Raw genomic sequence first — 10,888 nt, forward strand, 5'->3', positions numbered from 1 at the left:
TTTCTACTCCGTTAGCCAGCACCTCGCCTAAATAGGTGTGCATTTCTTTTCCCTCTAGATAAGTCTCAACACATTGGAGAAGCCTTGCACAAGCGAATGACTGAAACGAAAGGAACATTAATATTGTACTTTGCTTCCCTCTGGTGGTGTAACTGTATATGTCTTAATTGTGGTCTTCGCCTGGTGGTGAAGGTAAATAATACTACAATTACCTTCATTGGATGCTGGGTACATTTACATTTACATTTAAGTCATTTAGCAGACGCTCTTATCCAGAGCGACTTACAAATTGTTGCATTCACCTTATGACATCCAGTGGAACAGTCACTTTACTGAGAAGACCGGTATCAATCACCAAAAACATATTGTATATATTTATATTAGTTCAGTGCCATAACAATACAGTAAACAGAGGTGTACATAAAAAAAACCAATACAGCATCAAAACGTACAAATATTAAAAACAAAACATGGGATTGACAACTTTAAGATGTAGTATAATACCAGTGACCTGTAAACTACATACATTCCTCAATACCCGAAACATCATCTATGGCCACAAAACTATAAACCAGTGCAAGAAATCACATTTTAAAAAAGCGACATAATGGCTTTCAAACATCATTTAATGTCGATATCCACGATACATTTACCCACTTTACCACCAGCGTTAAAAAAAAGAACATATTACAACAACAACAAAAAGTTGTCGTTTTTTTCTGGTTGCAATAGAAAACACTGTAAACAAACAATGTCCAATACCATCACTATGATGGTGTCCTAACAATGTAGGCAAACAATACTATAGGAATACAGATAACCAAACACCAATCACCGTTAGGTGTCCAGGTAACAATAACACATGTACATACTATATAATACACACTTCTGACTTCAACCACAGCTAACCAACCCTATTAATTAGGGAGAGAAATCAGACATTTATTCATTTAAAAACAGATGAAAACATGTAGAAAAGTAAACTGCATAATGTAGCCTAAATATGTAGGGTTTCAAGTTTTTTTTTTTAAAGAACAGCATAGGCATGATGTCAGGTTTGAGGTAAAAGTATTGTTTTTGCAGGTTGACATCAACTACTGTTCTGTCTGGTGTATCCTGTCATGTCCGACTGATATGCTTACGAATCACGTCTCTCCCGACCACGAGGGGGCTTACATTCTGAAAGGAACGTGGACAGTGACCGTGACGGGGACTTGAATTCTGAGAGGAACCTAAGAGGCAAGCATAAGTGAGAAGGTGAGAAATATTCACATTAGCACTGTAGGAAATAGCTACTGGCTTTCCAAGTGGAGATGAAGGATCAGTAAGGCAACTTTTCAGTTCAAAAATCTATTGAACGTACACAGGATCCTGAGAACACTGCCTCAGAATATACTCAAGAGCATGAACAGAACATGTTGCAACCCGGTCAACAGAAGTCACACTTACAGTGGGGCAAAAAAAGTATTTAGTCAGCCACCAATTGTGCAAGTTCTCCCACTTAAAAAGATGTGAGGCCTGTAATTTTCATCACAGGTACACTTCAACTATGACAGACAAAATTAGAAAAAAAAATCCAGAAAATCACATTGTAGGATTTTTAATGAATTTATTTGCAGATCATGGTGGAAAATAAGTATTTGGTCACCTACAAACAAGCAAGATTTCTGGCTCTCACAGACCTGTAACTTGTTCTTTAAGAGGCTCCTCTGTCCTCCACTCGTTACCTGTATTAATGGCACCTGTTTGAACTTGTTATCAGTATAAAAGACACCTGTCCACAACCTCAAACAGTCACACTCCAAACTCCACTATGGCCAAGACCAAAGAGCTGTCAAAGGACACCAGAAACACAATTGTAGACCTGCACCAGGCTGGGAAGACTGAATCTGCAATAGTAAGCAGCTTGGTTTGAAGAAATCAACTGTGGGAGCAATTATTAGGAAATGGAAGACATACAAGACCACTGATAATCTCCCTCGATCTGGGTCTCCATACAAGATCTCACCCGTGGTGTCAAAATGATCACAAGAACGGTGAGCAAAAATCCCAGAACCACACGGGGCGATCTAGTGAATGACCTGCAGAGAGCTGGGACCAAAGTAACAAAGCCTACCAACAGTAACACACTACGCTGCCAGGGACTCAAATCCTGCAGTGCCAGACGTGTCCCCCTGCTTAAGCCAGTACATGTCCAGGCCCGTCTGAAGTTTGCTAGAGAGCATTTGGATGATCCAGAAGAAGATTGGGAGAATGTCATATGGTCAGATGAAACCAAAATATAACTTTTTGGTAAAAACTCAACTCGTCGTGTTTGGAGGACAAAGAATGCTGAGTTGCATCCAAAGAACACCATACCTACTGTGAAGCATGGGGGTGGAAACATCACGCTTTGGGGCTGTTGGTCTGCAAAGGGACCAGGACGACTGATCCGTGTAAAGGAAAGAATGAATGGGGCCAGGTATCGTGAGATTTTGAGTGAAAACCTCCTTCCATCAGCAAGGGCATTGAAGATGAAACGTGGCAGGGTCTTTCAGCATGACAATGATCCCAAACACACCGGCCGGGCAACGAAGGAGTGGCTTCGTAAGAAGCATTTCAAGGTCCTGGAGTGGCCTAACCAGTCTCCAGATCTTAACCCCATGGAAAATCTTTGGAGGGAGTTGAAAGTCCGTGTTGCCCAGCAACAGCCCCAAAACATCACTGCTCTAGAGGAGATCTGCATGGAGGAATGGGCCAAAATACCAGCAACAGTATGTGAAAACCTTGTGAAGACTTACAGAAAACGTTTGACCTCTGTTATATACCCTTTGTTGGCAATGATAAAGTATTGAGATAAACTTTTGTTATTGACCAAATACTTATTTTCCACCATAATTTGCATATACATTCATTAAAAATCCTACAATGTGATTTTCTGGATTTTTTTTCTCATTTTGTCTGTCATAGTTGAAGTGTACCTATGATGCAAATTACAGGCCTCTCTAATCTTTTTAAGTGGGAGAACTTGCACAATTGGTGGCTGCCTAAATACTTTTTTGCCCCACTGTACATAGGTTTCAGTTACCTAACAAATTGGTATTGATGTTCTCATCGATAAGGCTGATTTTCTAGTGAAGTTCTTGTACACCTTGAACAAGTACATCAACTTTTCCCCCAAGCTTTCTCTTTACTTTATGGGTCATTCCATTTGATTTCAATCACCTTTTGACTGCACCCCCTTGATTTGAACAAATCTTTCCAAAACATGTTTGACCGGTCAAAACGCGATTGAAATCAAATGGAATGACGCTTATCAATTACATATGGTAAGGTAATAAGTCACATCCTGTGAGAGTTGGAAAATACACTAGTCTGTTCACCCCTATTCTCCGTCACCCCTCTCACTTTGACTCCCAAGTTTGCTTAGGTCATATTGACCCAGACTCACAGGCCTGTGTAAAATAGCATGATACATTTGCATTCACTACTCAGCTCCTATAAATAACATAATACCCTTTCATCTAGATGATTCCAATCAGAACCCAACAGTCAGTCAGTCTAGGTCTGAGATTTTTCTAAAAGGAAAAAGACATACAACAGTTTGAAATACTGGGAAATCATTGGTGCAATTGTAAAAGTAGCCTACGATGTGAGGCCAGCATAGCCTGCGACTTACCTTCAATTTAATTTGGCCTCTTCTTCTGCCTCTCGGACCACTTGTAACCAACTCCAGTTATTTTTGCTGTAACCAGAAGAAATTGTCAATGACTGGAAATCCAACAAAATGTATCTAAATATTGACCTGTTGTGTGTTATTCTGTGTGTTCGTTTTTCATGTCCCATGCTAGCTATACATATTACACAAAGACTTTGAGGGAATACATGCCATTTTCTTTTGCCAGTGGCTTGTGATTGGTGTCCTTACCTGAGTGTCTGAAGTCTTTCGGAGGTTCACGATGGAGAGACTTCGTCCAATGCTTTGCCTGACAAATACTCTTCATCAAAATGGCAGCAGGATCCTGCATTTGCCACTTCCTTTTGAAGCTCTTTTCACAAAAAACACTTGGTCCAGGCTTCAGCTCCCCTATATCTCGCAGCTTTTCTTCCATAACGGGGGACTGTTCCTCCGTGTTCTGGCAGTTCACAGGAGCATCTTCAGAACACTGTGCATCTTCAGGATCCGTGTAAGACCTGTTGAACATGGCGTAATTTTCATATTCGCAGGGCTTGAAGTAGTGCACGTTCCTTGGATACAAAGAAAAGCTGATGTTCCGCTTGGGTTTCGGCGGAGCATCGACACGTTTTAGAATGGGTCGGATGATCCTGGTCTCCGAGCTGGACCTGGGACTGGCCTGTTGACCTTCCACTTCCTCTGGAGGACACCCTGATTGCCTGCGAGTCCAGGGGCTTGGAGTCGGGACAAAGCTGCTCTCCCAATCTGAGAACACCTGTTGCCTCGCAGAGACTTTTTCCCCAAAATCTACGTTGCCATGTGACGGTGACACCATGGCCGTATGAGGGCAAGAATGACTACCTGGGCTGTAACCACTGGGACTGGCAAGTTTGATAAAAGATTTGGGCTTGTGTGCCACTCTTGCAGGTTTGTCCAGCATTTGTGATTCAGGTGAAGCACTGGGAGATGGCTCTTTCCTGTTCTCTCTCTCATGCCAATCCTTTGAAACCTCTGGAGTCCTCGGAAGCTTCAGAATCCTTGGCGGCGAGTCATTCTTACACTCACTTTTTGAAAACATTCCATTCAACACCTTCGGAATCTTTGTCAAATTCTGTTGGGATTTCAAGTCGCTCTGTGCCTTACGTTTTAGTTTCTTGGACAAGTCAGGATGCTTAGAAACCTTTACCGCTAAACCCTCAGGCTCTCCTCTATCTGCCACCCTCTTCTGCCTTGGTGGAGAACCTTCCTCCCTCTTCCGGCTTGGTGGACAACCTTTCCTGGCAAGATGTTGGGGTAAGGACAGCTTTTCCAATCTGATTTTTAAACATTGAATTGTTTGCTTTTGTTTGCCGCCATTCCTCTGCCTCTCTCTGACAACAGGAGACACAGATTTTGTAAGGGAGCAGTGTCTGTTAGCTTTGTTCTGTGCTTTAGTCTTCGGGATTTTGAGGATTTCCTCTGCATGTTTTGAGGGTGAGGCGTTTACGGAAGGCTTTTTGGGGACGTTTATGGAGATTTTGAGAGGAATGGTGGTGGTTGAGGATCCCTGCACATGGAGGGTTTTCACCCCAGGGCACGGGAGTGAGTTTCCACTGCTCCTCTCTATGTCCACCAACTGGCACTGTAACTCTTTGGAGTCTGAGTTCCTGCCGTCAGTTTCAGTTGAATTTCTCCTCTTCTGTGACATCTTGTCCCTACTTTGATTGTCCTCTCTCTCTTTCTCAGTTGAATGTCTTCTCTTCGGTGGCTTCTTGTCCCTGGATTGACAGCCCTCACACTCTTTCACAGTTGATGATCCCCTCTTCTTGTCTTTACATCGATTTTCATCACTCTCAGTTGAATGTCTCTTCTTGTGTGATGCATGTGGCTTCATGTCCCTGCATTGATTATCCACAGTTGCCTTCAACCCAGAGCATTTAGTGGTTTGGGATGGTGTCCTTCCCCTCTCTGCTCTCCCAAGGCTTTTCTTGTGCTTTTGCCTGTCAGATGACGTTGGATGGAGGGTTTTCTCCTTTTCCATTTTTTGATGTACTTTTTTCTTTGACTTGCAGGTTTTGTATTGAGTGACAAAGTCAGCAACTTTGTCATACTTTTCTACAGGTGAACCACAGACCTCTATAGGTGAACACCAGTTGTCTGCTATGATGTTAGCTCTTAACTTAGAGGGGTTTTCAACCTTGGGAAGTGGTAATGTACTCGTCATGCAGTCTTGGTCCTTCTCTTGCCATCTTTCCCTATCCTCAGAACCAGGACTGACTTTGCTTTGGGTCGTACGTTCTTGGGCTGACTCACATGGTGCTTTGGCATCAGTTTCAGGCTCTGTCCTTTTCACATTAGAAGCATGAGCCTCAATCTGAGCATGTGGTTCATTATAGCTCTCCTCTGTCTCCTGATCGGAACCCTCACTTGTATCTGACCAGAAAAAAAAGTCAATGATCGGTATGACGCCTGTCATTTGCTGCATTTCACCCTGTGTCTTATTGTCACTGGATTTATTGTCATCACCCTCTTCTTCAGTTGAATGTATCTGCTTCTTGTCCTTGCATTGACTGTCAACAGTCACCTTCCCCCCAGAGTCCTTGGGGACCTCTGTCTCCTGATCATTTGTACATGACATGGTAAAGCAGTGAGCGATTGTTATGCATCTTGTATCTTGCTGCAATCCTTTCTCTCTCTGACAACTGGAGCATAGGCCCATTTCAAACCCATTGTCAGTTTCAATACCACAAGGACAGTAGCAAGACTTATCTAAGCTGCCACTTTCTATATTCTCTAGTTGCTTTGTCTGTGTCTTATCTTTGTCTTCAGAGCAGGATTCAGGGGACGCGAATTGGAGGTCAGAGCCATTCTCGATCTGGCAAAACAGTCTCATGGCATCCTCAGATGTCAAGATGGTCAAATTCATTGGGGAAAGGGGTTCTGTGTCCGAGTCTGTTGTGAGGTCTACGACCGTTTTGAGGTCTGTGTCTGGTGCCTCTGTTTCAGCAAGCAGTTTCACAGCATCCTCTGGTGTGAGGACGGTCAAAATCATTGGGGAACAGGGTTCTGGCTCTAAGTCTGCGTTTGTTGGGAGGTCTGTGTTTGTTGGGGGGTCTACGTCCATCGTGAGGTCTGTGTTTGTTGAGGGGGCTCTGCTTCCATCGTGAGGTCTGTGTTTGTTGGGGGCTCTGGACGTCCATCGTGAGGTCTGTGTTTGTTGTGAGGTCTGGTATGAACCACAGAGACCAAGCTCTTCCAGAATCTTTGCCAATGTCATTCAGCTTCTCGTTGACATTTAACCATGATGACCTATAACCCACTTGGGAAGAGGTGTCAACATGTACTGGAATGGGAAACTTCTCAAGCACTTCCCTAGTGATATACCACTGACTGCAAAGAGAACCACTGCCTTCTCATCCTCTGCGGCCCAGGCAGACACATCCTGCATGATTTTCTCATCCATTTGATCTTTTAAAGCTTCTAACAGGTTAGAGGTATCCCCTCCCCAATACAACTCCAATATGGCCCCGAGACAACCATCCTTTGCCTCTGTGACTGTTGTCGCACTCTCCAGATAAGTAACCAGTCTCTGAAGCGCACATAACTTGAACTGAACTTCAGCAATCGTGGACAAATCAAGAGTGCTCTCATCTGCAACATTAGAGCTACCTTCCACGATTATCTGGGCACCACCGATGCATACAATATCAGTTGCCTGAGGGTTGGTGTGGACAAATGGTGAAGGTGATCTCTTGTCCATTTGTGTGATGACCTGAAGGACCTCATCATTGTCCTCTCCTGTAGATGCCATTGAACTTGTTGCAGATGCATCTACAGGTTTATCACACTCAGAAGACAGAAGACTTTCAACTTGAACCATCTCATTTAGGACAGAGAGAGAGCTTGCATCATCTTTAGCTCTTTCCCACAGGTTTTCCGCCTGTTTTTCGTTGATGGACCAGGTCTGTAAAATCTTAAATGGCAGCTCATTGCCTGCATTCTCTGTCTCCATGGGCTCTGGGGACTGCTGTGGACCCATTGGCGGGACGATAGCCACGGGGGGCGGCGGAGCGGTGGCGACTGCCGTCAGGGTCATGTACCTGGGGGTGGACTTAATCTCCAGCCGTATAGTGGAGTCCTCATTACTAAACCTCTCAGGGGGGCTCGCCTGGTAGTCTTTGGTGTTTAGATGTAGTTGTGTTTTGCCTGCTTGTAAAACATACATCTTCTCTGTGCTGAATTGTAGGGACTGAGAGGGGTCTTGTGTTGAGTTATTCCCATTTACAGGTCCATTTTTAGATCTTAAAACACTCTGGGGCCAGTGCTGTATTTCCTTGAGTGAGATCTTATGTTTATGAGGTTTTTCCTGAGGGGTGTCAGTGAGAGAAGGAGAGGAAGCATGTTGCTGTTCTGGGGTGGTAGAGGTCTGTGTGTGAGAAACCAGAGCAGCATTGCCAGGAAGATGATCTGTATGTTGTGTTATGGCTTGGGAAGAAACACTAGGTCCTAGTATACCATGGGTGCCTGCATTTGTTACCTGGGCTGCTTTTAGGTCAACAACACCAGATACTGTACTTCCCGTGGAAGGGAAATCTGTAAAAACAAGTGATGTAGAATATCTCGCAGGACCAGTTGTATGTCCTGATGTTGTTTCACTGTGTTTGTTGTTGACCATAGGTACAGTTGGAGTGATGTTGGCGTTCTGAATGTCTGTAGAACTGTTGGTCATAGTTTGAAAAGGGTTGACATGCTTAGCCTGGAAGTCCAGCCTGGGAGACCTGCTGGAATGGACGCTAGAACTCCCACTAGAGCCACCCCTAGAACGTCCACTAGAGCCACCCCTAGAACGTCCACTAGAGCCACCCTAGAACGTCCACTAGAGCCACCCCTAGAACGTCCACTAGAGCCACCCCTAGAACGTCCACTAGAGCCACCCCTAGAACGTCCATTAGAGCCACCCCTAGAACGTCCACTAGAGCCACCCCTAGAACGTGCACTAGAGCCACCCCTAGAACGTCCACTAGAGCCACCCCTAGAACATCCACTAGAGCCACCCCTAGAACGTGCACTAGAGCCACCCCTAGAACATCCACTAGACCCACCCCTAGAACTTCCCTTTGAGCATTCAGTAGAATGAACCCTGAATAGGAATTAGAATGTCCCCTTGAATGTTCATTAAAATGTCCTCTAGCATGTCCATTAGAATGGGTGGGATCTAACATCTGCCATTTGCTTTCCAAGTAATGGAGATTGTTATGATTCACTATCCGACCAACCATATAATCCCGGTCAGTTTTATGGTGATGGGTTATATCCTCATGCCCTCTTTCGACAATGAGTGGGGGCAGAAACTCATAGCTGGGGAAGTGGGGTTCATGCTTACCAGAAACATGGGGTCTCTCTCCACTGCGGTGTAAGGTTACATTAGGGGATGCCTGGCCTCTCAGGGGTCCATAGAGATTTGGCCAATCCCTTATGTTCTGACTCTGAGCCATTCTGTGATGGTCCTGATGATACAGATGCGGCGGCTGGGTCTCTTGTGCCCCATGTCCACGGAAGTCCATTGGAGAGTTTTGTCTAAGGGAATTGTAGTGGGCCCGTATGGCAGCTTCTTTCTCGTGGTTCAGCCACTGGCGTTCCCTTTCCTGTTGGATGAGGTACTGTCTTTCACCAGCAGGGGGAGCACTTTGCCACTGAGCCATATTATGGCGGCTGTATCCATCACCATAGCTCCATTCTCTTGATCTGGCATTTTCACAGGCGTTATCCATGTTGTGTCAGTTCTATCCGTCCCAGCACATTGAACTGGGTAGGATTTCAAGTATAAAAAAAGAGAAACTATTGTGAAAACTAAGCAATGGTTATCGGTCAACCAAGTTATTGATTTTTCTAACAAACTGCAACATGTTCTTGATATGTGACTGCCAGTTGACATTATGGGCTGAAAGTTAGTTGGAGTGCAGATCACAATCAAGTAACACAATCAATATAGTACACGCTCATATAGGAGGAGCCTGTGCCCCACTCATAGCAGTCTGGGCAGGAGTAGAGTTCCACCTCAGATCAGATTGACCCCCCAGAGGAATCAGAGAGGGTGTTGATCCATCCACATCTGTTTGGTATATAATATCGGCATTGTTGATATCCAAGGCCCTTTCCCGGGATTAAACTAAGGTAATTTGTCTCAGGCTAATCAGTATTATAACGATTAACCACACAACGGTCTCCAGCCTTGAAGTGCATGAATCACACTGGTTAAACGGTTAACATAACAATGGAGCCTATTCATTCTTAGCTATGTAGACAACTTCCCTAGAGCAGCGTATCTTAAAGTATGGGTCGGGTCGCGATGTGTCAGAGGAAATGTATAATTATTTGATCAATTCCTGAATTGATTTGGCCAAGTGCATTTGCGCTCTCTGCCTAGCAGCGGTTTCTCTGCTCAGTCTGACAGCTTTGCGAGTGGGAGGGAGATGTCTGTGCGCTTCGTGGATTAACGGATATTTTTTCGGCATTTTTCTTTTAGATCACTCAGCGTCTGGGCGGCAGGTGATAAACTATCAGACACTGATTTGTTAGTCCCACTCCTCAGCAACTCACCGCCGTTATCGAATGGTTTCAAGCTACCCACAGGTGCTGACTGAGCTCAATCGTCATGAAAGGCAAATAGCGATGACTTTCTCTCTTGTTTTCCATACAAACTTTGAGAAATAACGAAGTGCGCCCAATATGTGTTTTGTGGGGTGAAGAGCTTAGTGATCGCGCAAACACCCTGAAAACGGTCATCCATGCATTTGCTTGGATATCTCTTGGGGAATGAATACCCATACGTAAATCTGTTGCTTTTTTTGCACAAATATAACACTGGTCAACATTGATAGCATTGCTGTTCATGTCAACCATTGGATGTTCCTAGGATACTTACAGAAAGTGTCCCCGCTCCTCTCTCTTTCACATACGGCAGATCAGCTGAACACATCGATATCCCCAACCGATATCTATCAATCAACAACTCGCACTCTTCTTCTTCTGGGGTGGGGTTTATCAGCATTAACGTTATAGTGCATTATTGGCAAAAACACTCCTTCTGTTAGAACTTCTTCAAATGTATATGTGGGAGCGCCGGTGGCTGGTACTATTAGATTCAAGTTCCACGCCCCCAGAGTTTTCTTCGCTCCTTCGCAACTGATCGGCAGTATTCTCTAACTATTTTATTGAAGCAAATGACAAAAAAAAAAAAAAAAATTACAAGAC

At 44.4% G+C, this 10,888-nt stretch overlaps 2 protein-coding genes across 3 annotated transcripts; both read right to left on the reverse strand.

Moving 5' to 3' along the window:
- Positions 1–361: 361 nt before the first annotated feature.
- LOC123994595 (serine/arginine repetitive matrix protein 1-like) lies at positions 362–6,772 on the reverse strand. 2 transcript variants are annotated; one of them, XR_006831674.1, is made up of 4 exons: positions 3,908–6,772; positions 3,659–3,724; positions 3,496–3,557; positions 362–1,232 (listed from the first exon to the last, which is right to left on the reverse strand). XR_006831674.1 is itself a non-coding variant. In XM_046297386.1 (3 exons), exons 1-2 carry the CDS (start codon positions 6,756–6,758, stop codon positions 3,666–3,668), a joined length of 2,910 nt encoding a protein of 969 aa, XP_046153342.1. In that variant the 5' UTR covers positions 6,759–6,772; the 3' UTR covers positions 362–1,232; positions 3,659–3,665. The 2 variants fall into 2 exon arrangements, 1 of the variants encoding a protein (XP_046153342.1); XM_046297386.1 differs by lacking the exon at positions 3,496–3,557.
- A 235-nt stretch (positions 6,773–7,007) lies between these two features.
- LOC123995766 lies at positions 7,008–10,806 on the reverse strand. The gene is made up of 2 exons (XM_046299438.1): positions 10,560–10,806; positions 7,008–9,439 (listed from the first exon to the last, which is right to left on the reverse strand). The coding sequence occupies exon 2, from the start codon at positions 9,403–9,405 to the stop codon at positions 8,488–8,490; it is 918 nt and encodes a 305-aa protein (XP_046155394.1). The 5' UTR covers positions 9,406–9,439; positions 10,560–10,806; the 3' UTR covers positions 7,008–8,487.
- Between the last annotated feature and the right edge of the window lie 82 nt (positions 10,807–10,888).

Source organism: Oncorhynchus gorbuscha, linkage group LG14 (genome assembly GCF_021184085.1).
Source record: "Oncorhynchus gorbuscha isolate QuinsamMale2020 ecotype Even-year linkage group LG14, OgorEven_v1.0, whole genome shotgun sequence".
NCBI classification, from domain to species: Eukaryota; Metazoa; Chordata; class Actinopteri; order Salmoniformes; family Salmonidae; genus Oncorhynchus; species Oncorhynchus gorbuscha.